The sequence below is a fragment of the Labeo rohita genome, chromosome 4 (genome assembly GCF_022985175.1).
Source record: "Labeo rohita strain BAU-BD-2019 chromosome 4, IGBB_LRoh.1.0, whole genome shotgun sequence".
Lineage (NCBI taxonomy): Eukaryota > Metazoa > Chordata > Actinopteri > Cypriniformes > Cyprinidae > Labeo > Labeo rohita.
The window spans coordinates 4,885,993-4,913,436 of record NC_066872.1 but is presented as its reverse complement, the minus strand read 5'-3'; the positions used below and the strand labels follow the sequence as shown (position 1 = coordinate 4,913,436).

General features: G+C 37.7%; 1 protein-coding gene across 1 annotated transcript in view; it reads right to left on the bottom strand.

Moving 5' to 3' along the window:
- LOC127164363 (NACHT, LRR and PYD domains-containing protein 12) overlaps nt 1–27,444 on the bottom strand; it is a 92,329-nt gene that overhangs the window by 49,960 nt on the left and 14,925 nt on the right. The window contains exon 4 of the mRNA XM_051108270.1: nt 1,300–1,597. Within this exon, the coding sequence (XP_050964227.1) occupies nt 1,300–1,555 (256 nt within the window). The 5' untranslated portion in view covers nt 1,556–1,597. The remainder of the gene's footprint in view (nt 1–1,299; nt 1,598–27,444) is intronic.

The following is a 27,444-nucleotide window of genomic DNA, read 5'->3' as shown; positions in this document are numbered from 1 at the left end:
AAAACATGATGAAAAAGGATAAACAGCTATAAATAAGTTTCTGTTGAATTTAACACAAAATGAGGCATTTCAATTAGGAAATTCTTTCCCATTAATATGAATTTATATATGCAGGCATGGCCTTGGTAAATATAAACAATTAATGAAGTGAAAATTAATCTGCATCTTTGGTTAATTTGACCTTTTATTAAAGGGGTCATTGGAGGCCCATTTTCCACAAGTTGATATGATTCTTTAGGGTCTTAATGAAAAGTCTATAATATACTTTGGTTAAAAATTCTCAATGGTTGCATAAAACAACACCCTTTTTACCTTGCCAAAATCAGCTCCTAAATGTGGCTAAAGTAAACAGGCTCTTATTTATGCAGAGAGAACAGAGGGAAGGGGCGATCAGAGCTCATTAACATCAAAATCATCTCATTCTGGTCGAGGCTGCTTTAAATGTTAATGAGCTCTGATCGCCCTGCCACTCTCTTCTCTCTGTGGAAAGAAAAACCTGTTTACTTTAGCCGCATTTAGTCGCGTTTAGCTGCTAAACTTGCTAACTAGCACTTTATTAGGAAAGGCGATCGCAAAGATTCATAAAAAAGTACTTATACTCACTTCTGCTATAAGTGAAGCTGGATCATGAATGATTTGCACGAACATAGATGGATATATGTAGATCGGGTGGTGCATTTCCTTCACAAACAAATGTAATCTACTGCATCTTCAGCTGCTCAGATGTCAGGAGTAAATGACGACCACTATGTTCATTATTACATCCAGCAACAAAACACCTCAATTGCTCAACTGGAGATATTCTTGTCTAACTTACATCCCTGCTCCAGCATCCAAACAAAAGAGGTCGGACTGTTACAGCTGATCTGAGGTAAGACGCTCATGTCAATCAACTATCGTGGGAGCTGCCTCTGCCGGTGTGACGCCACAACAACAGGCATCTGAGAACGGCTCAATTTGAAAAAGGGGATATTATTTTTTACAGATTAATTAAAAACCACTGCATGGATTTTTATCATTATAGGGTGGATTTGTGCATGCACTGCCAACACACATTAATGTTCAAACAACATGTAAAAGTGAACTTAGCATCCGATGACCCCTTTAAAAAAATTCTCAAAAACCTAACCTTTAAAACAATAACCTCTAAATCCACTGAAAATGGGGTTATTTCTCATTCTAAAATAAATGTTTTTTTTTTTTTTTTCTCAAATATCCACATGGCCACAATTATTGACACCCATTTATTCAATAGTTTTTGAAAACCTCCATTTGTTCCAATATGTTTTTCTTTATTACCTGCAGTGCGTTTTTTCTCTAACTGTTCAGCAAGATGGTTCTGGTTCATCTTTTTCAGGATATCCAGTGTGATCTTCACAGCTCTTTCTGGTCCAAAACGATGCAGCATCTGATCTACTGTGTCAGTTGCATCTGCTTTCTCCAGTACAGAAACTGGCATAGGTCCATCTTCTCTTAAGTAACTCTTAAATCTCTTCAATTGTTCTTCTTCCAGATCATCCAGTGTGTCATAAAGCAGTTGTTTAACAGACACCATCGTTCTTCACTGACACAAACTTCTGCACAAACTTCTTCACTGCTGTTGAACATGAGGAAAATGTTTTACAATAGGTCCACTCTTACTGGACACTCACTAAATAGGGCCTGAAACTGTATTTTTTTAATGCTGTATTTTTTTTATTTCAAAAAATGATAACCACCAACCTCATCATTTTTAATTGAAGTATCTATAACACTATTTCCTCTAAACCAGATGAAATTCACCATTTGGATGTTCATTAATTTCCTTCTGTTAAATCCATATGACAGATTTTATTAATTTGACCAAAAACCTCTATGCTTAAGAAGAAGATGATTTATTTATTTATTATAGTGCCTTTCTATAGCTTAAGATCACTTTACATAGTACATTTCAACTTAGCAGGGAAAAACATGAATACAGTAAGGGACCCTGGCTGTGAAAGCCCAGTTGACGTCTGGGTTCCTTTGTGATTTACTCTTTTCTACATGAAACCATCCTTCATAAGGTGAAGAACATTATGTCAAAATGTAATCTTGATATCTTTAATATTGACTGAGTAAGGCAGTGTCAATGAATGAAATCAAACTTTGATGTTTGTTATCTCAAAATTAAATTTTGAGACTTTAGCCAGAATTTCACGGAGAGGGTTACATATGCATCTGGAAGACTGTGTTTTTAAGGTTTTCTCTTAGTTTAGCACAGGAAAAACAGTCTCCTCCTCTTGGCTTTAATCCTCCAACATTTATTTTTTTTTTTTACAAATCCTTGTTTTGTACTCGATTTGTGACTGGTGTTTTGTTTTGCTCTCTCATCTGCACTTCTTGACTATTTTGAACCTGCATATGACAGTTAGCAGAAGCTAGAGATTACTGTTTATAAAGTTTTAAATATGAAAATTTTTGTTACAAAAATGAATTTATTTGCATCAGGAGGCCTATATTTACCCCTCTGAACCACGTGGGACATTTTTTATGATGGATGGATTCACTTTATTGGATTTCTTTTGGACTATTGAAAATTAAACACCCATTTACTGCCATTATAAAGCTTGCAAGAGCCAGGACATTTTTTTCTCTTTTTAAGAAAACTCTCACTGGATTTGTCTTACATTACAATTTGGTAGTAAAACACAAGTGTTGCTTAATTTGGTTGATGCAAAGATGAGCATGTTTATTTTATACATTTACAACTGCTTTTTATCACTTAATTAGAAGCAGCGCAAATTATTAAACTGTCATCTGTTAGACACTACTGATATTTAGAAGTTCATTTTAAAATGCAAAGTACTGACAAAAGTAAAAAAGCACTGTAAACACTTGCCTATTTACAACTCTACAAGTGTGTCCCATAGGACACAGTAATGAAGAGTTCTACACACACTTGTGGTGCTGAGAATCAAGCACTTCCTATTTCATGTTAGTCATAAAGTTAGGAGATTTTATCTGTTTTTACCTGCTGCTATCCTGTATTGTTGAGATAAGTTTGTTCTCACTTTGCAAGAAAAACTCTCAGCTTTCAAGATTAGACTTTATTGGTCCGTTCAACAAAGCTGAGATGCCAGCTGTACCAGTAAAATAAAGTTGATACTTCAAAAACCACACACACTCTGTGACTAATCCATAGAACCCCATTGGATAAAACAACGTCTTCTGAAGTGAAACAGTAGGTGTAACGAAGGGTCAGAGGCATGCGGATCCATTTGCAGCTTTATGAAAACAAACTCAATGTCAGACAGGTGGGGATCAGAACGAGCATTAGGTACAACAGAGATAATCCAAAAGAGTAACCGTGGGCGGGCGATAGTCAGGGCAGGTGGCAGGCAGAATAAACAATAGTCCATACAAAAAAGCAATAGGTCCAAGGGCAGGCGGCAGAGAATCAGCAGTATTAAACCGTCCAGGTCAAACACAGAAAATCCACAAAACAAGGTAAACGCTCAGAGATGTAACAGTAGAAAACAAGACTTTGTGGGGAGTAGGAGTCCGGAAGCAGTTTATAAAGGCTGGCTGATAGGTGGCACCCATGCAGGTGATCAGGCCCAGGAATGGGGTATATGGGAAATGTAGTCCGAATTGGTTAGTACTCGGGAGAGGGTGCCCTCTGGTGGTGATCGAAGGGAGCCACAGAGGCCTGATTCATGACAGTAGGTAAGAAAAACACTAATAATTTATGTTTTTTTTTTTTGATTATCTTTTTATTTCACTTCCACAGGATATATACATTTGTGTTGTTATACATCAAGTATATAAACATCAAAATTAAAACTATTTACAGTTGCCAAAGCCTTGAAAAATGAATAATAATACTAATAAATGCAAAATAAATAGAATGCAATGCAATTTGTGGCAGTGTTAAGACCCATTTAAATTATGCATTAAACCTGAGGAAAAACAGGTGGTTTCAAAAGTGCGACAATAACTTTGTTCCAAACATCCAAAGTTGAACTTTGTGCTTTATGAATGGCAGCCAGTGATCTTTCTATAAGAACAATATCTCTGAAGTAATTATACCATTCTTTTATTGATGGGGATCCAGAAGAAAACCAAGAAAGAATTATGGTCTTTTTTGCAGCAGTTAAACCTGCAAATATAATTTTCTTTGAAGCCAAATTAGTACCAATAATAAGTGATGAGTCATCATTAAATAAAAATAAAGTAAGCCGTTTAGGAATTGGGAACTCTAATATACCTTCAAGAAAAACTGCCACTTGAGACCAAAGGTTAGAGACATCTGGGCAGTATCAGAAGATATGCAAGTAAGTGCCAACCGTTTTCAAATCACATTTTTCACAATTTGGGGTATCTGTAAGCTTCATTTTAAAACGTCTGTATGGGGAAAGGTACAATTTCTGCACAAACTTAAAATGGATTAATTGGTGTGCAGGATTCTTTGATGAAAAAAACAAATTGTTCCATACATTGTCCCAGTCCAGTTCCATGTCTCTCTCTTTAAGGTCATGATTCCACGATTTTATCACTCCCAGGGGTTTATCACATTTTGAGATTAAGTGTGCATATATTCACGACACCAGTCCACTGCACGATGTTCCTGGATAAATCCACAGACTCAGCGGATGAGTACAGAGGGGAGAGTCCCAGGGAACTCAATGAGCTTTGATAGCTGACCTTAGTTGCAAGTACAAAAACCAGGAAAATCCAGGGAGAGAGTATTTTTCTTTAAGGTCCTGGAATGATTTTAAGCCATTTTGTCCATATAGATCCTGCAGAGTGTAAACTCCTTTAGAGGCCCAACTTGTGTTGAAATATGGGCCATACTTCTGCAATAGATTATAATTATGCCATATAGGGGAGCGATCACAAAGTTTAGTAGCGCAGCCCATTTGACTCTGAACAGCTGACCAAACCTGCAGAGAGTTACCTATAATTGGCCCGAACATCTCATGTGCAGATTTAGGTTTAAGACCTGCAAATAACAAATCTTCAATTCTATGTGGTCTTACAATTTCTTGTTCTATCTGACGGAGTCTTTGTCACACCAATTTGTAAGTGATTTCACCTGAAAGGACCAATAATACAATTTAAAGTCAGGCAGAGCAAGACCACCAGACAATTTCATCCGCTGAAGAGTACTAAGACGGATACGGGTTTTTTACCATCCCAAATAAAATTAAAGATTCAAGACTGCAGCTCCTCAAAATATTTTACAGGTGGAGCTAAAGGAAAAAAGAAAATTTAACCTACCCAAAACATTCATTTTTATTATTGAAATTCTACCTTGTAGTGACATTTTGAGATTGGACCATCTCTGCATATCTGCAAAGATTTCAATTTTAAGTTTATCATAATTTATGCGTGATATATTCGACAAATTTGTTATTTTTAACCCTAAATATGTAAATTCTGTGTCATGCCACTGGATATGAGGAATAGGTGGTAATGGAAGGCATTTTGCAGAGGCATTCAATGGAAAAAGAAGGGATTTATCCCAGTTTATTTTATAGCCAGAGAATTTATTAAACTGGGAGAATACTTTTATTATTTGAGGTAAGGAGACATGTATATTAGTAAAATATAAGACTATGTCATCTGCATAAAGAGAAATTTTATGCTGAGTTCCTTGTATGACTATGGGTGATATCAGAGAATCAAGTCGAATCGATTGTGCTAGTGGTTCTAATGACAATGCAAAAAGTAGGGGGGGTAGTGGGCAGCCCTGGCGGGTGCCACGATGCAGAGGAAATGACTTTGACAGAATGTTACCTGTTAATACTATCGCATAAGGGTTAGTATAAAGTGTTTTGACCATAGATATGAATGTTTTTCCGAAGCCAAATTCCTCTAGAACTAACCAAAGATATTCCCAACTGACCCGATCAAAGGCCTTTTGTGCATCTAAACTAAAGACCGCTGCAGGTTGAGTATCAATTTCAGAAGCATGTATAATGTGCAGAAGACGTCTAATATTATCAGATGCAAGTCTCCCTCTTAAAAATCCAGATTGATCAAAATTAATTAATTTGCATACATATTATTCAAGTCTTTTAACTAAAAGTTTAGCAAAAAGCTTCAACTCTGTTGAAATTAAAGATATTGGCCTGTAACTACCGCACTTCAGAGGGGACTTTCCCTTCTTAAGCAACACAGAAATAAGTGATGTCTTTTGCTCACGATGAAATGAACCAGTGCTAAGAGCATAGTTCATTGAATTTAGAAGAAGTGGACCAATACTATCCCACAATTCCAAGAATAGTTCTGGAGGAAAACCATCTAGTCCTGGGGATTTGCCCCTCTTCATTGAAGACAGTGCATCTTTTAGTTCTGTAATAGTGGGAGATGTATCAAGAAATTCTGCTTCTTCCTTGGACAGGGAGGGTAAATTAAGCTTTGAAAGATATAATTTAAGGACAGTCGGGTCAAAGAATGCTTGGGGTTCATAAAGATTTGAATAGAAAATCTGAAAGTATCATTAATTTCCTCTGCATCATAGGTAACAGATCCTAATGGGGTTTCAATAATTTATGTTTTTTTTTTTTTAATTATTAACCATTGCTTCCGACCAACTGTCATACAGGCATGAATTTTTCTGAAATATCTTTGTTTATCTGAGGAAACAAAGTTCAAAAGATAGACATATTCTGAATATTGTGTACTTTTATCCACCCTATTTTTTAATGCAGAAGTAAACTGTGTTAGACAGTGCTCAGCTAAATAAAATTACCCTAGTAAAATGTAATAGATTTAATATAGTAAGTATAGTTCAGGTTTATTCATCTATTTACTAACATATCGCTCGAGACTTACTGATATAAAACTTAATAATTATTAAGCCTAAAATATGTTTTTTAATGTAACTGTTGATGAGGACTGTATGATCTTGAAATATTTTGCATTTAAAGACTGATATTATTTAAAGTGTACCTAAAGTATACGTCCTGTAGTTACCATTCCATGGTAAATACAGGAATATTCTTCATGAAAATGTGTGAGAGATGCTTACAAGGCAAGATGAGAAAAAAAAGGTACCTTTTCATGGATTTTGGGATATTTATCTATATTTGGGTAAATGATAGTTATGTTTTATTCTGTGTAAAGTAAAAATGTTTGTAAAAATGTTATCTATTTTTAAAGCCTACTGTCAGTGAAGATGGTGTGGTGAGGAATTCTGGTGTTTGTGGGAAATGTGAAGGAACATCTCCCAGCACTACTACGATATTGCACTGATGATTGAGGTAATTCACCTCTTAGGTGATTCAGATATGGTCACAAGTTTACATACACCTTGCAGAATAAACTGCTTCATCAGAGCAGAAATTGCACTTTTTTTTTTAAATGATTCTACCCCTCTACCCTCTTACTGCTTAAATTATTAACATTAACATAACTTTGGACTGTAATTGTCTATTGCTTTCACTCAACTGAACCATTTATAATGACAAAAATATTTTTTTAATTTATTGATTTTTTATTTTATTTTTTTTCTTTCCTTAAGGAATTTTTTTCTGACTTCCCTGCCTCTTTTGAATATTTCCATTCACACATATTGTGGAGAGATGGTGTTCTGATATTCATGACATTTGACTTTTACTGCCGATGGAGAGCCTCTGGGACATTGACAGACATCACTTCCCAGCTGGGAAGTTCATCTGGAGTTCTTTTTTTAAATTAATTATAGTCAAACTTGCATTCAAGATTTTAGAAGAAAATTTTCAGTCCTGTTTAATGTTGGTGCTAATAAAGGTTTGAAAATTTATGGCCTGGTTTCACAGACAGGGTTTAGACTAAGCCAGGATTAGGCCATAGTTCAATAAGGACGTATCAAATGCCTCTAATCACTTCCGGGGCGAACGCTGGCGCTATTAGCAGCCGCTGCTCTGAGAAAGATTCTTAGATTTTTAGATTTTAGACTTTTTAGATTTCATTTTATACAAATTTTGTATGTTGGACGAGATTTTCGCTGCTATCTGGAGATTGTATGCGACATTGCACGGATGTTGCTGGAGTATAATACCTGTCTGGAAGTCGTTCGCTAGTTGGACTTCCTCTCAGCCGCGGCTATGGTGATCTTGAAATTACTTTTGTGGCTTGCAGCTGTGGGGATTATTCTTTCTTCAATTCTTCGTCCTGTGTCTTCTCTCTATCAATACTCAGCAGCGGAACTGTTGCAGCTACATGTTCATCACGGCCAACCTCCACCTGCCTTGTACTTGCATCAGGATATTGTTTATATACCTCGCCGTAAATATGTCCACCGTGGATCGCGCCGGAGCTTTCAAATTGACTCTACGAGTTCAGTTCCATCCTTTTGGTCTTCGAACCCTCGTCCTCGCAGGAAACATACTCGTACTGTGGATCCCAGTTTGTTAGCAAAGCTAACTAAGGCGACTACTATAAACACCGGTAAGAACGATCTTTTATTCGGATTGTGGAATATTCGATCATTGTCCAACAAAGGGCCTTTTGTGTATGACCTGCTGACTGATCGTAAGTTCGATTTCTTTTGCTTAACGGAGACTTGGCAACAAAGTAATGACTTTTTTTATTTAAATCATTCTATTCCTCCTGGATATGTTTTTACTAGCAAACCACGACACGTTGGACGCGGCGGGGGGCTTGCAATATTGCATAAGGAGAAATGGAAAGTTATAAATGTTCCTGAAATAGAATGCACATCATTTGAATCAGTTGCTTTGCAAATTAAAGGAGTTGTTCCAACCATTCTTGCTGTTGTGTACAGGCCTCCAAAGGCCAATCCTGTATCTTTAAAGGAATTTTCTATATTTTTAACTTCTCTCTGCTCCTTGTCCCCTAATGTAGTTTTGGTTGGTGACTTTAATATCCATGTGGACGATGCAGAAAGTTTATGTTTAAAGGAGTTTTTATCATGTTTGGATAGTTTTGGATTGCAGCAATTTATTAAGGTGCCAACTCATTCAAAAGGTCATACTTTGGATTTGGTTTGCTGTTCAGGTGTGATCCCAGATAATTTTATTACTTCCGATTTATCATTGTCTGATCACATGTTGGTGTCTTTTAATGTTGTTTTATCTATATCTAAGTTTAATCTGAGCCGTACCATTACTTTTCGCAATATTAAGAACATTGATGTCTCAGTGCTCACAGAATGTTTTTCCACACTTCCATGTATCAACTACCCTTGGACTTTTTATGATTTAGTCCAGCATTATAATGACCATCTGCAAATGATCCTTGATGTTTGTGCTCCATTAAAAACCAGGAATGTTTCGTTTGTCAACTCTGCACCCTGGTTTACATCCGAACTTCGTCATCTAAAAATCAAGGGTCGTCAATTGGAGCGATTATGTGCTAAGACTGGACTAGTGGTTCATAAAGATTTGTATGCTGACCATATGAAAGTTTATAAGTCTGCACTTTCTACTGCAAAAATGAATTATTATGCTGGTCTAATAGGATCTGATGCGGGAAACACAAAATCACTTTTCTCTTTGATTAACACTATTTTAAAGCCATCTGAGTTTTCAAATTCTCATACTTATTCTATTGAATTGTGTGAAGAATTTATGCTCTTTTTTAATAAGAAAATTGAATTAATTCATCAGCAAATGGTTCCTCCTAACTCTGATTGTAACATTTCCTCTGGTCAAGTATTATCTTTATCTTGTGTTTCTACCTTTTCTACCTTTAAATTACCTACTGTAGAAGAAGTATGTTATATTGTACAAAAATCTAAATCGGTCACGTGTCAACTGGACCCATTACCGACTCACTTGGTTAAAGTTGGCTTACCTTTTCTTTCTTCTGTAATTACAGACATCATGCATGCTTCACTTCTTTCTGGTATTGTTCCTACTGGTTTTAAAACTGCAGTGATAACCCCTATTCTTAAGAAACCAGGGCTTGATTTAAGTAATTTTGACAATTATCGTCCAATTTCCAATTTGCCATTTTTGTCTAAAATTCTTGAAAAGATTGTTGCTTCCCAGCTTCGTGGTCATCTTTCCAGTAATAGTTTATTTGAACGGTTCCAATCTGGTTTTCATTCTCAGCATAGTGTTGAGACCGCACTTGTAAAAATATCAAATGATTTACTATTAGCTGCCGACTCTGGACTTTTATCAATTCTTATACTTCTGGATCTTAGCGCAGCATTTGATACCGTCTCACACACTATATTATTAAACAGATTGGAATCTATTGGAATTACTGGTACAGTCCTTTCTTGGTTTCATTCTTATCTTACAGACCGGACACAATTTGCATTTCCGCGAACAATTGCGCTTAGAGTTTGAGCTCCGTCGAGTTAATTTCTTATTGTCTGTTTTTCAATTCAAAATCAATTTTATACACCATCATTCTCGTTTCTTATAATGTGTGAATATACCCTCTGTTGTATTCTACAACTAAAACATCCGGATTGCTTTGTTATCACTAGTTTTGTTCTGATTTCCCGAGTCGCTAGCTTATAGCCCGTTAGCAGCACCAGCGTGGTTGTCTGTAATCCTGCTTGCATTGTTTACACACTGCTTACACACATTTCCATTGTTTACTCACTGTTACTTGCTTTAATGGCGAATTTGTGTCCACCTTTGAGTGCAGGTGAGGACACGTTCGAGCTGCACTCGTTGCACTCTTTGTGGCCCGATACCATATAAGGAAGGCTTTGAAAATGAAACCTTATTATTTTAAACGCGATTTTGGACCCGTATCCGGGTCCACAGAGTTTAAGGTGTTAACGGTTTATCTCCTGCGTACCTAACTAGTCTTCTACCACGCTACAATCCATCACGCTCCCTAAGGTCACAAAACTCTGGACTGTTGGTAGTACCTAGGATAGCAAAGTCCACTAAAGGAGGTAGAGCTTTTTCACATTTGGCACCCAAACTCTGGAACAGCCTTCCTGATAACGTTCGGGGTTCAGACACACTCTTTCTGTTTAAATCTAGATTAAAGACACATCTTTTTAGCCAAGCATTCAAATAATGCATCTCATAAACTTTTTCTGCAGCTATATCTGATCAAATGTTCATTATTAATCTTTTAGCTCTGGTTTAACAAACATTCCTTTTCTTAGTTTGAACAGCAGCTACGCTAATTATGTTCCTATGTGTTCTCGGTTTTTGCCATGGGATTGACATCCCATGGTAACTAGGAATTCACAAGCTCCAGTGTGGATCCAGAACACTTAAGAAAAGATGATGCCAACCCCTCAGAGGACTTCAGATGATGCCAACCCTGATGCCAACCCTGAAAACATACAGCACTAACAAATTCTGCTACAAATTTATAGTGTTCTTTGTCTGTTTGATTACGTCATTAATTGATCTTTACCACACATCTCTACCATATGTACATCAAGCTACTACTACATATATTGTAAAAATGTCAATTTGGTGTAAAGCTGCTTTGCAACGATATGTATCGTGAAAAGCGCTATACAAATAAATTTGAATTGAATTGAATTTGTACAACTTAAACAGTTTCAATCAACCACTACTCCAGTTGTCACTGGTGTTCCACAGGGCTCTGTTTTGTTTCTTATTTATTTTCTTCCTATAGGCACCATCTTTAGGAAACATGGTATTCAATTTAATTGCTACGCAGATGACACCCAACTTTATCTCTCCTCTAAACCTTCTTCAACGTTTCTCCCTTCTGCTCTTGTTGAGTGCCTCGAAGAATTAAAAGTTTGGTTTTCACGTAATTTTTTCAAACTGAATAATAGTAAAACAGAAATTCTTCTTGTTGGTACAAAAACTATATTAGGTAAGTCAAACATTTCTTCTGTTTTAATTGATAATTTTAATGTTCCATTGTCCAATCAGGTTAAAAGTTTGGGAGTCATCTTTGATCAAACATTGTCTTTTGAAGCTCATATTAATAGTGTTACCCGTTCTGCATTCTTTCATATTAGGAATATCAATCGTTTACGTCCCGTTCTTTCAACGAAGAGCACGGCTACTCTTGTGCATGCTCTTGTAACTTCAAGAATTGATTACTGCAATGTTTTATTTTACGGGCTTCCTTCAAAAGCACTCCAGAAATTACAGTTGGTACAACTTCCATTTCCCAACATATCACTCCTGTCTTACAAAATTTGCATTTGTAACCCACATTAAAATATGGTTTCAATGACCATAGTTATAGTACATAATTAGAGCCTATAGGGAATTTGAATGAAAACATGCCAGTTAGGAATATAGTGCTGCTTCCCCTTTAAGAGAACAACTCGCGCACGTAAAAACCGGAGAGCAACGGCAGAGAGAGAAAGCGGAAAGATCAAAGATATTAATGAGGGAAATAATTAATTAACAAGTTGATTTTAAGAAGCCAGGAAAGAAGAAAGACAATACTTACCTGATCGCGAACCTGAAGGAAACATAATTAAATTAGAAAACAGCGGTTTTGGTGAGTTTGACACATTATATGTTGAACTTGGATCGGTTGTCAACAACGTTTCATAATAGCTACAAGAAAAAGCTAACGGTTAAACATCAAAAACTGTAAAGGATACATTGTTTAATGGTTTATTTGAACATTATATGGGTATTTATTGTGAACTGTGTGAACTGTTGAATGTTATTGTTTGAGTACAAAGTGACAGTTGAGTTAATTGAACGATGTAACATTGACGCTGCGGGTTGTAGTGTTTGTAAATCTTTACTGTTACAATAACAAGATTCCTTTGTGACCTATTGTGTAGGTCAGGTTTTTTATTTAAGCACGAAAAACTCCTGTGTGACGAACAATGAGAGGACTCACGATACCGAGAGTTTAGATGGCGAGCCAACCCAGACCAGAGCTTTGATCCTCATTCGACGACGAAAGAGACCGATTACAGGCGCTGGATTGTCGGTAAACTCACTGGATCACGGATTGAGCAGGACAACAACCTTTCACCTATTTCTTCCATTTTTTTCCCGGGAACATTTTTTTTCTTCCACAACTATTTTTTTTTTTTTTCCTTCATTTTTGAATTGAACTGAACTACATCACACAACTGAACCGTGTTGAACTAAAATACATTACACAGCATTTGAACTGAACTCAACTACATCACACAACTGAATTGAATTTAAGTGTTATAGATATTTTTATTGTATTGTGTGTGTGTGTGTGTGTTATGACATAATATGTGATTGTTTATTTTGTTTATTTTGAGTTTTTTTTTTCTCTCGCCTGTAAAAAAAAAACAAAAAGAAAAGTTAAATCAGACAAATTATCAGCTTTAATAGGACATCAAATACAAGTGGATCCACTGTATAAAAATAATTAACTTATTATTATTTATTAGTTTATTATTTATAACTATTTATAATTATTAAAAAACAAAAGAAAACTAATAGAAAAAGATTTCTCTTTTATAACATTTACAAGACTTTTCTTAAACAACTTGTCTGTATAATATTGATTGCCTTTTAGTAAAGTGCCGGCTTTTATACTAAAGATCTGGTCTCCAGTCTGATTTTATGTTTGTTCCCCCACTCCTTGAGAACCTAGATCTGGTCCAGTAGTGAAAGTGACGCGTTTGAGTATGCGGGTGCTACACATTGGCTTCCAGTTAAATTCCGTGTAAATTTTAAAATTTTACTTCTAACTTCTAACACTAACTTCTAGCACTCAACAACTTGGCACCTCCATATCTTTTGGATCTTCTCCATGTACAAATTCCATCACGTAACTTAAGGTCTTCTTCGGCAGTTACTCTTGTAGTTCCACGTACACGGACAGCTTCTATGGGATAACGAGCTTTTGGTTATGCGGCACCTTTTTTATATGGAACGCACTTCCTGCTGAGGTTCGCAACAGTTCAAGCCTTCCAGTTTTTAAATCTCGTCTAAAAACATGTTTGTTTAGGCAGGCTTTCATGTGATTTTATCTTGTCTGTTGCATTGTTTTTTTTTTTTTTAATTAATGTAATTGTTTTATTTCTGATTGTAAGGTGTCCTTGAGTGCCATGAAAGGCGCCTTTAAATAAAATGTATTATTATTATTATTATTATTATTATATAAGTAAATTTCATTAGCATGCCTTACAAAAAACATTACTGGGGTGCATCTTGAAACAAAACAAAGACAATGATATTTTTAAAGATCAGTCTGTGCAAGTTTCTTTCAGTTGAAACAGCACAGAATTACATTTTAGTCTGGGACTAGGCTTAAGCCTTGTCTGTGAAACTAGGGTTGGGTATCGTTTGGGGTTTTTTCGATACCGGTGCCAAATTGATACTTTTAAAATACATGGTAAAAAGAAAAAAACATCATATGCTGGTAGGTATGTTTTGATGCTGGAATGCTGGTTAGGTAGGTTGTGATGCTGGTTTAAGCTGGTCCTTTGCTGGTTTATGCTGGTCCTTAGCTGGTTTAACCCTCATGTACTGTTCCGGGTCAATTTGACCCCGTTTTGATTTTCAAGCTTTTCAAGCTTTTCAAGTTAACTTGTGTTTTTTTTTCTTGAAGTTTTGTGACTGTTCCTCATTTAAAGTCATGAACATGCATGCAAAGTTTCAATACGCTGATGTGTTTTGACATGTCCACAAAATGTTTTTTACGTTCGTACTGTTTCCGGGTCAATTTGACCCGCCTATTTTAATGTTCTGAGGCAACTCTACGGACCCAAAATAATAATATTTTTTGGTTATTTTTTGTTATTTTAGTTTTTTACTATCAAATTAAGTTATAAGTATTAGTTTTCCCCCATTCATTTTAATACAGAACAATATTTTGTCAGCCACAGATCGTAAAAATTAGCTATCTTTTATTTATTTTATCTGAAATACTATTTAACCCATTTTGTTTTTCTTGAAATTTTGTGACTTTTTCTCATTTAGGGTCATGAACATGCATGCAAAGTTTCAACATGCTGATGTGTTGTGAAATGTACATACAGAAATTTTTATACGTTTGTTATGTTCACGGGTCAATTTGACCCGCATAGGAAGCCATTCAAAAGCAACTGTACAGACGCAAAATAACAAATTCCTTTGCTGTATGTCAGAGCTCCTTAACTCTAGTCATGAAGCGCCTTCGAGTGCCAGCATCTTGATGAGTTTAACAACTTTTTAATTTCAAAGTTTGTGAAAACAAAACTGTTTAGCCTTTTATAACTGTAAGTCACACTTTTTGTTAATAGACATAAAAATTACTTTTCCAGCTAAAAGTGTTATAAATCTTGAATACTTTGGAGCACAAACTTAAGATTGGTATCTTTTTAAAGGTGATTATTGTAGAAGCAAAAAAAGTTATAAAAGTAAATTTCTAAAAAGTTATAGAAGTTTAAATTTATAAAAACGTAAAATATAAAAATATATATTTTTTATATTTTATCTAAAATATACATTTTACAAAAAATGTTTACCTCCAAGATCCAAATCTTCAAGTAAATCAAAGCCAGTCATCTGAACAAGTTTTGTGCCAAATTTTAGATTGATATCTCAAAAAATTAATGTTTAAGTGAGATTTTGTGGATGCAGTACCAAACTTTCCACTAGAGGGTCTCTTGATTTCCATTTATTTTTTGAGCATTCTGAACCATATATTTTCATAATTTTCTAAATATTTATGAAGTAGACATCCTATTCAGAAATAGTTTGGGCAGTAACTTTATTATTTGATTTGAATTCAGTCTCCAAAACAAGTATAAAATACATGTAGAATAAGAGTACGTTTGGAACCATATCACAAACAGAGAATCTATCGCTATTTATCTATTGCTCTGTCATTTTTTTGAAAAACAGTCACCAAATATGAAAACTAGAGTCCGAAACCTTTCAAATGATATATAGTTTTTCATAATTACTTTAGGTTTAGATCACGATAAAATATAGGTTTAGGTTTAGATCATTAACCCTTTCAGACCTGAATTTTTTTCACTGGACAAAAAAAATATTGTCCTCTTGATATTTGCTCTTCTCCAACATATAAATGGGTCTAAAAAAAAAAAGATTTGTGCAAAATCATTTTTTATTAGATTTTTCTCATGTCCACTACAATGGACGCCAGGTCTGAATAAAAAAAAAATCCACATATTTTAACCATACATAATAAGTAGAGTTTGTGCACTATAGTTGAACTATTGTTTAAGATTTTGAACAGAATACATATTGTAAGAATGAACAATGCCATAAGAATGTGGAAAAAAAAGGTAAGATGATATGAAGTCTCAAAAAAACTTGTTTTTTGGTTGAAGTGGGTGAATCTGAGTATATGTATAAATGTCTTTGTGTGTATATGTATGGGTTTATGTGTACTTGCTGATTGTTTTGATAAATATATGATTGTATGCATTATAGCATCAAGCCATCGGTGTGTGTGGAGGGGGTGTGAGTGTGTGTGTTGCTGTGTATTCACTGATCTCATCCACTATGGTTGTTTCTCAATGAAACCAATGAAAAATTGACCTACATATTATAGTCAATCTGAAGACATAAATGAAATCATATTAATATTAATTGCATTAATTAACATCAGTGTTCATAAAACATTGACCCTTGAATTTGTACTTCTGTATTTAGCTTTGAAATGCTTGCACAAATTTCTCAATCTGTTATACAACTAATTCATGAGGTTCCTGCTAAGACCTGATGTCCATTGCGATGGACAGTAAATTTTAAAAAAATCCTGTGTTCTGCAACTCTGACAGATCTTCAAAATAACTTTAAATATTATTATTTTAGAGTCTTAATTTTACAACCGGTGCAAGTTGATGAGTCTACCATTAACATAATTCTGCATATAAAAGGTAAAATATGAGGTTCCTCCTCTTCTTGTCTAGTTGGTTAACATGTCTCTCTTTTGTGATGTCTGTAGCTCAATCAGAATAAGTTAGGAGTCAGATCTTCATTGTAATTGGTTGATCAGGGACCAATCAGTGACCAGGCATTGCTCATATTTTAAAAACATAACATTTTATTGGTTTAAACAAAAAATCATGTGATGTCCATTTTAGGGATGGCGAAAACTAAAAAATTTCTTGACCGACCACCGAGCCTCATTAGCCGGTTGAAACCAGTTAACCAATTAGTTTAAAATATGGTACGCTATTTGAAATAACAGCCATTTCGAGCCGCGCCTGCAATTTCGCAACTCTGTTGCATCTCTCTGCCGCTCTGCCTCCCGCACACACACACACACACTGCCACTCACGTCACTTTTTTAAAATCCCCTACAGCGCGAAACATGAGTCCCGCAAACGCGGCGCCGAAGAGCTTGTTGTATGTAATCGTAGGACAAATGGCTCCTTAGTTTCAAATGGTTTGGGTACAAGGTGATCGCTTTGAAAATAAAGGCGTTTGTCTAGGTTAGAAGCTCATTTGAAACATTGCCACGGCTCATTTAAGAAAATGACAGCTCCGAAGAGACGCCGCTCTAACCTCGAGTGTTTTAGCCTGTTGCCTTTACTTTTCGCAAACCTTGTGAGCGCGCGAACCCAAACGCTGTGACCTCGCGCCAAATGTTTTTATTGGTTTATTAAGTACAAACAGGCGAGTTATGAAAAATTGAGTGTGAGGGATAATTTGTTCACTTAACACAAAAAGATGAGGAATGAGATGGCTAACTGTAGTAGCGTATAGTCCACTGTCTGTAATAGCCTAATTTAGATATCACTTTTTTTTTTAACCGACTACCGACAACTTTGACCGGTTAACGTTGATACGGTCAACCACCGGTCAAACGGTCATCGGTTAACATCCCTAGTCCATTTCAATGGACGCAGGGTCTGAAAGGGTTAAAATATGTGTAGTCACAAACATCCCACAGGTGTAGGGGAGGGGCAGTCAAAAATAGTGGTTAAAAACATTTTTATGAATCGTAAATTCAGATATTCATTGTTTGTAATGTGTGAAAAGTATTGATATTAAAAGTTAATTGATTTTATTTGACTGTATGGTTTTTTTTTTTCATATTGTAATTTTTGTGCCATTACATTGAATCCAATACGGGTAAATTTGACCCGGACCATACAGGAAGTGACCTGTTTTCGAACAGTACATGAGGGATAAGCTGGTCCTTTGCTGGTTCATGCTGGTCCTTGACCAGCAACATGACCAGCAAAAACCAGCAAAGGAGTGGAAACAACAACAACTGTGTGTACAGGTATACTTACTTGCTTTGCTATATTTAGTAAACTTCATTTAACATGACAGCTATTAATGCACAAATTAGATGTGTTACATAAATGACTGGTATGTAGTTTATGCAGCTTGGCTCTAAGAAATAAAGACGAACTCACAGAGTCACGTAAGATAATCCGTCAAATCCTGTCACAATAAAGACGTACCTTTGCCTGAGTTAAATAATATACAGCCATGAATAAGCGCATGTTGTAAATAAAAGATGAATTTATCTCTCATGTTGTCTGTATGCTCATCATTACTTATGATCACATCATTCTCGTGAAGTTGGTCGGCTAAAATAACCCATCAAGTCCTATCCCAATAAATATGTAACTTTGCATGAATTCAATAATTTACAGCCATGAATAAGCGCATGTTGTAAATAAAAGATGAATTTATCTCTCATGTTGTCTATATGCTCATCATTAGTCTCGTGAAGTGCCATTATGTCCTGTTCCAATAAAGACGTAACTTGCATGAATTAAATACAGCCACGAATGAGCATCTATATGCTCATCATTCACCTCATGAAGTCGCTTTCATTTTGCTGTTGCTGTTTTTTCAAAAACGTAATTGTGATATAACATATTAGAAATGCAATATAAAAACAATGTTTTGTTTGTTTTATTTTAATATTGCAGAATATTATTTAGTGAATTAATATTATCCAGCAAATTATTCTTCACTCTTTAGCCCGTAAACAGCTTTATAAACCTACTAAAACTGCAGTTTAAAATGAAGTTACATTTTAAAACGTTGATGACTCCTGTGCTTGAAAACAGACATTCTAAATTTATTTTGCTTATTGTTAATGTTAGTGTTGCTGCTCATGCTTTTCATAAAATATGTTATTGCTGTAATATGAATATTAAATTTAACATGAAAGTATAGGGGGCATTAAAATAACTTTGCTTAATTTATATGCTCCAAACGAGGACAACCCGAATTTTTTTCAATAAGATTGCATCATTGATAGCAGATAAAGCAGAAGGGATTATTCTGATTGGAGGGGACGTTAATTGTGTTTTGAGAGAAGCTGTTGATAGGCTCCCTGCAGGTTCAGGTTCAAAATTCCAAAAGTCTCTGGCTCTTTTAACATTGATGGGGGAGTTAGGCTTGGTAGATGTTTGCCGCAGCTTACATCGCAAGGAGAGAAATTTTTACCTTTTTCTCACAGGTTCACTGTACCCACTCAAGGTTGGATATGTTCCTGATGTCAGGAGCAGACTCCTTTAGAGCCACTGAATGTAATATAGAAGCAATCACTATCTCAGACCATGCTCCAGTATGTTTGAAATTAAAGATGAGCCCAAATAACAATTTTAAATATTGGAGGGCCAATGTATCTATATTAAATAAAGAAATAGTTAAACAAGAGTTACAAAAAAGCATTATTGACTATCTTGAATTTAATGATAAAGATGGGGTGTCTCCAACAGTGTTATGGGAGGAAGCCAAATGTGTCCTAAGGGGCAATATTATTGCAATTTGTTCTAGATTAAAAAAAAAGAGAGAATTGCAGAACAATTAGAATTAGAAAACAAAATCAGAGCATTGGAAAGAGAATTTCAGACAACTCGGAAGGATGACTTTCTGGACAAACTAAAAGAGACTAGACAACAATTGAATAACTTGTTAACCTACAAAACAGAGGGGCAGCTGAGATTCACAAACCAAAAATATTATGAATTTGGTAATAGGGCTAGTCGCCTGTTAGCATTTCAGCTGCGTAAATCGCAATCAAGCAGAGTGGTGTATAAAATAAAATGCCCAAAATCTGGGGATTTGATGCAGCAGCCAAAGGATATTACAAAGGCATTTGCCAGCTACTACCAGGAGTTATATAGGGAAGAGGACTGCCCAAATAAGATGGAAAAGATTGAAGATCTGCTTAAATCAATTAATCTTAAAAAACTGACCGAGGAGGAAGCTGACCAAATAACAAGCCCATTACAAAAGAAGAAATTAAAAAAAGCATTATGAAACTTAAAAATAACAAATCTCCAGGAGTGGATGGACTCCCTGGAGAATACTACAGAGTGTTTGAAAAAGAGCTGACTCCAATTCTGCATAAGGTCTACAATTACGCGCTCTCAGAAGGTGTTCCCCCCCGGTCATGGTCTGAAGCCATTATTAGTGTCATCCATAAAGAGGGCAAAGATCCAACACTCTGCACCTCTTATCGTCCCATCAGCCTTTTATGTGTTGATCTGAAAATATTTACGGCCATCATTGCAAACAGAATTCAAAACCACATAAGAAAACTTGTAAAACCTGACCAGACTGGTTTCATTGCACAGAGACAAGGAACAGATAATGTCAGAAGAGCCTTAAATCTCCAAATAATAGCGCAAAAAAGGAACACCCCATCAATGCTTCTCAGCTTAGATGCTGAGAAGGCGTTCGACAGAGTGGATTGGGCCTTTCTACAGCAGACTCTCAAACATATGGGTTTTAATGACACCTTTATTAAATGGATCCAAATATTTTATAAAGACCCTAGGTCACGAGTAAGGGTTAATGGCCACTGCTCTGATTTTTTCTCATTCAGACATTCCACACAGGGGTTTAAATATCTGGGAGTAACAATTACCCCTAAGACTATTCAGTTGTTTTCATCTAATCATGAAAAGTTATTTATGGAAATCAAAATTGATTTGAATAGATGGGACGTACTTCCACTTTCTCTCCTAGGAAGAATTGAATGTATTAGAATGAATGTTCTACCGAGATTACTGTTCATATTTCAAAGCCTCCCTGTACAAAAGTTTAGCATCATGCATCATCCCATCTGTCAAAGTTCTAAAGATGTTGCTCAGAAGCCAAGGTCCCTCGTCTCATGGAATTAAAACAATGAGACAGGAGATGCTGGAGAGTCTCACCAGACGGTTTGCAAAAGTGGAAGAGGTGAAATGTGCAGTCCTTGCCTGCCATCTGGATCCAAGGTACAAGGCACATGCCTTTTCATCTGACACCACACTGTCAAATGCAAAAGATTGGCTTAAGGAGGAATCCGAGAGCTTAGAACAAGATAATGCACAAAGCACACAAGGTGAAGAAACACTGTCAGATGATTCCAGCACCCTTTCAAAAAGGCCCCGGATGGAAGAAACCCAAAAGAAACTGATTGATGAGATGCATGATGCTATGCTTGGTGCTAATTCTGAAGTTGCTGGGTCTAGCCTGGGTCTAGCCTCAGGGTCGTAAAGCTGGCAGAAGGTCGGGGCAGGCAGCAGACAGAGTAAACAGTAATCCGTGTAACAAAGCAGAGGGTTTCAAAGGCAGGCAGCAAGGTTCAAACAACGGGAAAGCAGTCCAGAAACAGTCCACAATAATCCAACACAGTGTAGTAGCTTGATGCACATATGGCAGAGATGTGTGGTAAAGATCAATTAATGACGTAATCAAACAGACAAAGAACACTATAAATTAGTAGCAGAATTCGGTAGTGCTGTATGTTGTTTCAGGGTTGGCATCATCTGAAGTCCTCTGTGGGGTTGGCATCATCTCTTCTTAAGTGTTCTGGATCCACACTGGAGCTTGTGAATTCCTAGTTACCATGGGATGTCAATCCCATGGCAAAAACAGAGAACAAATAGGAACATAATTAGCGTAGCTGCTGTTCAAACTAAGAAAAGGAAGGTTTGTTAAACCAGAGCTAAAAGATTAATAATGAACATTTGATCAGATATAGCTGCAGGAAAAGTTTGAGATGCATTATTTGAATGCTTGGCTAAAAAGATGCGTCTTTAATCTAGATTTAAACAGAGACAGTGTGTCTGAACCCCGAACGTTATCAGGAAGGCTGTTCCAGAGTTTGGGTGCCAAATGTGAAAAAGCTCTACCTCCTTTAGTGGACTTTGCTATCCTAGGTACTACCAACAGTCCAGAGTTTTGCGACCTTAGGGAGCGTGATGGATTGTAGCGTGGTAGAATACTAGTTAGGTACGCAGGAGCTAAACCGTTAAGTGCCTTATAGGTAAGTAGTGCTATTTTGTAGCTGATGCGGAACCTAATAGGTAGCCAGTGCAGAGACTTTAAGATTGGGGTAATATGATCATATTTTCTTGACCTGGTAAGGACTCTAGCAGCTGCATTTTGGACTATCTGTAGCTTGTTTATTGAAGATGCAGGACAACCACCTAGTAGTGCATTACAATAGTCCAGTCTAGAGGTCATGAATGCGTGAACTAGCTTTTCTGCATCAGAAACAGGTAACATGTTTCGCAGCTTGGCAATGTTTCTAAGATGGAAGAATGCTGTTTTTGTAACATGAGAAATATGATTTTCAAAAGACAAGTTGCTGTCTAATATAACACCCAGGCTTTTGACTGTAGTGGAAGTAACAGTACATCCGTCTAGTTGTAAATTGTAAGTCAAAAGATTCTGTGTATTGTTTTTAGGTCCAATAAGTAATATTTCTGTCTTATCTGAATTTAATAGCAGAAAATTGTTGGTCATCCAATCTTTTACATTTTTAACACACTCTGTTAACTTCGATAATTCAGAAGTTTCATCTGGTCTTGTTGAGATATATAGTTGAGTATCATCAGCATAACAATGGAAACTAATCCCGTGTTTTCTAATAATATTACCAAGGGGCAGCAAGTATATTGAAAATAGTAGAGGACCTAGAACAGATCCTTGTGGCACTCCATACTTTACTGGTGATAACTGAGATGACTCCCCATTTAAATAAACAAAGTGGTAGCGATCAGACAGGTAGGATCTAAACCATCTTAAAGCCTGCCCTTGGATACCTGCATAATTTTGTAGTCGATCTATTAGTATGTCATGATCTATAGTGTCGAACGCAGCACTAAGATCAAGTAAAACTAGCAATGAGATGCAGCCTTGGTCTGATGCAAGAAGCAAGTCATTAGTGATTTTAACAAGTGAGTTTCTGTGCTGTGATGGGGCCTGAAACCTGACTGAAATTCTTCATAAATATCATTTTTTTGCAAGAATGAGCACAGTTGAGCAGATATAACTTTCTCTAAAATTTTAGACATAAATGGAAGATTAGAAATGGGTCTATAATTTGCCAGTTCACTAGGGTCTAGTTGTGGTTTCTTAATAAGAGGCTTAATAACCGCCAGCTTGAATGGTTTAGGGACATGACCTAAAGATAACGATGAGTTGATAATATTGAGAAGCGGTTCTTCTGCCACAGGTAACAATTCTTTCAGTAATTTAGTGGGTACGGGATCTAATAGGCATGTTGTTGGTTTAGACACAGTGATGAGTTTATTTAACTCTTCCTGTCCTATAGCGGTAAAGTACTGCAGTTTTTCTTTGGGTGCGACGAAAGAAGTTGACATATTAGATGCAGTATAATCTACACTGGTTATTGTATTTCTGATGTTATCTATTTTATCAGTGAAGAAATTCATAAAGTCATTGCTATTAAACTGTAAAGGAATATTTAGATCAGGTGGCGTCTGGTTATTTGTTAATCTAGCCACTGTGCTAAATAAAAACCTTGGATTGTTTTGGTTATTTTCTATGAGTTTGCGGATATGCTCAGCCCTAGCAGCTTTTAAAGCCTGTCTGTATCTGGACATACAGTTTTTCCATGCAATTCTAAAAACTTCCAAGTTAGTTTTTCTCCATTTGCGCTCAAGATTGCGAGTTTCTTTCTTGAGGGAATGGGTATTACTGTTGTACCATGGCGCAATACGTTTTTCTCTAACTTTTTTCAATTTGATGGGGGCAACAGCTTCTAACGTATCGGAGAAGATGGTGCCCATATTGCTAGTCATTTTGTCTAGATCCTGTGTATTAAGGGGTACACAGAGCAGTTGAGATAAATCAGGCAGGTTATTTGTAAATCTATCTTTGGTGGCTGGAACAATAGTTCTGCCAAGACGATAACGTGGAGCCATATAGTTAATATCAGTGATACGCAGCATGCACGATACAAGGAAATGGTCAGAAACATCATCACTTTGAGGTACGATATCTATATCAGTAAGATCAATTCCATGCGATATAATTAAATCTAGCGTATGATTAAAACGATGAGTGGGCCCGGTGACATTTTGCTTGACTCCAAAAGAGTTTATTAGGTCAGTAAACGCAAGTCCTAACGCATCATTTGTATTATCAACGTGAATGTTAAAATCTCCGACAATTAGCACTTTATCAAAATTAACCAATAGTTCTGAAAGGAATTCTGCAAATTCTTTTAGGAAATCTGTATATGGCCCTGGCGGTCTATACACAGTAGCTAAAACAAGAGATAGGAGAGATTTCTTTTGCATATCTGGCAGAGTAACATTAAGCAAAAGTATTTCAAATGAATTAAACCTGTATCCTGTTTTCTGAGTAACACTGAGAATATCACTATATATTGTTGCAACACCACCACCACGACCACTCTGACGGGGCTCATGTTTATAATAGTAGTTTGGTGGAGTAGATCCCATTTAGACCAATATAATCATTAGGTTTTAGCCAGGTTTCGGTTAAGCAGAGTACATCAAAACTATTATCTGTGATCATTTCATTCACAATAACTGCTTTGGGTGCAAGTGATCTAATGTTTAGGAGCCCAAGCTTTAAAAATGGTTTCTGTTCGTGTATTTTGCTTTTTTCTGGTTTAATTACGATCAGATTTTTCTAGATCCTGCATTAAATTTATGTTTTGATCTCACTATTCGAGGAACAGACACAGTCTTTATAGATTGGACAGTGCAAGTACTATCATTTAAGCGTTCAGAACAAAAGCCATCGTAGCAATCATTTGAGGATGTACTTACTAGTCAAATGGAGCGTAGCGTCCTGGAGATGTTGTCCGACAGCAGCTCCGCTCCGACTCTGCTGGGGTGCAGGCCATCAGCACGGAAAAGCCTAGGACGTTCCCAGAAAAGATTCCAATTATTAACAAAGAGCAGTTTCTGTTCTTTACACCATGTCAGTAACCATTCATTTAGAGCAAGAAGTCTACTGAACTTTTCGTGCCCACGTCGATACGTGGGAAGCGGTCCTGACACGATGATCCTCGTCGCGGGCGACGTGCTGCGAACCGTCTCGATCAGGCTGCTGAAGTCCCTCTTCAGAACCTCCGTCTGCCGCAGCCTGGTGTCGTTCACCCCGCGTGCAGGACGATCGCGCCGACGCTCTCGCCGTCCTTCAGGATTGCGGGTATCTGCGCAGAAACATCGAGAACGCGAGCACCAGGAAAACAGTGGGTGTGGACTTTACCTTTAGCTAAAGTAGCACGTACGTACCGGACAATGGAGTCTCCGACGATCACAGCGTCGCGTTCCGTCTCGCGAAGGGGAGCGAAGCGGTTCCGGGTGGAGATCTCGAAGACCGGAGGCGGCGGAGGGGGCGAGGTCCTCGGCCGGGGCCTGGCTCGCGTCTTCCGCTGCTGCTGCACCCAGGGTCCGTGGTGTCCCGGCGCCGGAGTGAAGGACATCTGGGAAGATCGCGTCCAGGGTGCACGGGACCTGTGCAGAGAAGCACACGGAGTAGAGGTGGTCAGAGTGTTAGTATCGCGCTGTATAACGTTACTCACCCGGGAGGACTCCAGAGCGGCCCTCCGCTCTCTCAGCTCCGTCTGCCGCACCAACAGCTCCTGAATCTGCTTCTCCACGGCCTCCAGCTCGAGCTGCAACGAGTGCAGCTCGAACGTGTCCTCACCTGCACTCAAAGGTGGACACAAATTCGCCATTTAAAGCAAGTAACAGTGAGTAAACAATGGTAATGTGTGTAAATAGTGTGTAAACAATGCAAGCAGGATTAGCGGCAACCACGCTGGTGCTGCTAACGGGCTATAAGCTAGCAACTCGGGAAATCAAACAAAACTAGTTATAACAAAGTAATCCGGATGTTTTAGTTGTAAAATACAACAGGGGGTATATTCACACGTTATAAAAAACGAAAATGATGTGTATAAATTTGATTTTAAATTGAAAAACAGACAATAAGAAATCTACTTAACGGAGCTCAAACTCTATACGTGCGACCGCAACAAACGGAAGGGTGTGAGTCCAGTGGCAGGTTTGCGGATTGAGTTCTGGGCATACTCAGCCCAGAAGAGAAACTTGCTCCAGTCGGCCTGATTGTGGTGGCAGTAAGTTCTCAGGAAGCGAATGATCTCCTGGTTGAGGCGTTCTGACTGGCCGTTGGATTCCGGGTGGTATCCTGAGGTGAGACTGATGTTGATATTGAGACATTTGAAGAAGGCTGACCACAGGCGGGAGGGGAACTGGGGACCCCTGTCAGAGATGATGTTCTCTGGCAGTCCGTAAAACCTGAAGACATAGTTGCACAGGGTCTCAGCGGTCTCTAAGGCAGTGGGCAACTTGGGAAGAGGTATGAGCCGGCATGACTTGGAGAAACGATCTGTAACAGTGAGGATGGTAGTGTGTCCTGCTGAAGGGGGTAGGTCCGTGACGAAGTCTATGGCAATGTGCGACCAAGGTCTTTGTGGAATGGGTAAAGGTTGTAGCAGACCTGCTGGGAGCTGTTTGGTGAAGTACTTGGCAGAGCGAAGCTGTTCGAGAGCTGATGGAACCAGAGGGAGTGAAAATCTGTATTCCACGGTGATGTCGTTAAGGCCTCTGTAATCAATGCAAGGGCGCAAGCTGCCATCTTTTTTTTAACCAAGAAGAACCCTGCCGAAGCTGGAGAGGTTGAGGGCACAATGAATCCCTTGGCAAGTTCCTCTTCAATGTAGGTTTTCATGGCCTCTGTTTCCGGCTGAGAGAGAGGGAAGATCCTGCCCCTCGGCGGGGTAGTTCCTGGAAGCAGTTCAATGGCACAGTCCGAGGTCCGGTGAGGAGGTAACTGAATGGCCTGCGTCTTGCTGAAGGCCTCTGCCAGGTCTTGATAAACAGAGGGAATGTTGTCGGCGTTGGGAGAGTCCACTGTGACTGAGGCTACGTCCAGCATCTTGACGTTAAGAGTGGGGAAACACTGTGGGAAACATCCGTCCGACCATTGAGTGATCTCTCCCTCCGACCAGGAGATCTGAGGTTCATGTTGTTTAAGCCAGGGGAGTCCTAAGATGACTGGGTGGCAGGGAGCTTGGATGAGATAGACATTAAGAGTGGAGAAACACTGTGGTAAACATCCGTCCGACCATTGAGTGATCTCTCCCTCCGACCAGGAGATCTGAGGTTCATGTTGTTTAAGCCAGGGGAGTCCTAAGATGACTGGGTGGCAGGGAGCTTGGATGAGATAGAAGTTGGTATTCTCAGTATGCAGAAAGCCGGTGGTGAGTTGGAGGTCGCTGGTGATGTACTGGACCCGACCAGCACCCAGCGGTCTTCCATCTAGTGCTGCCACTGACAACAGAGATGAGCAAGGTTTTAGTGTGAGATCGTGAGCTTTGGCAAAATCC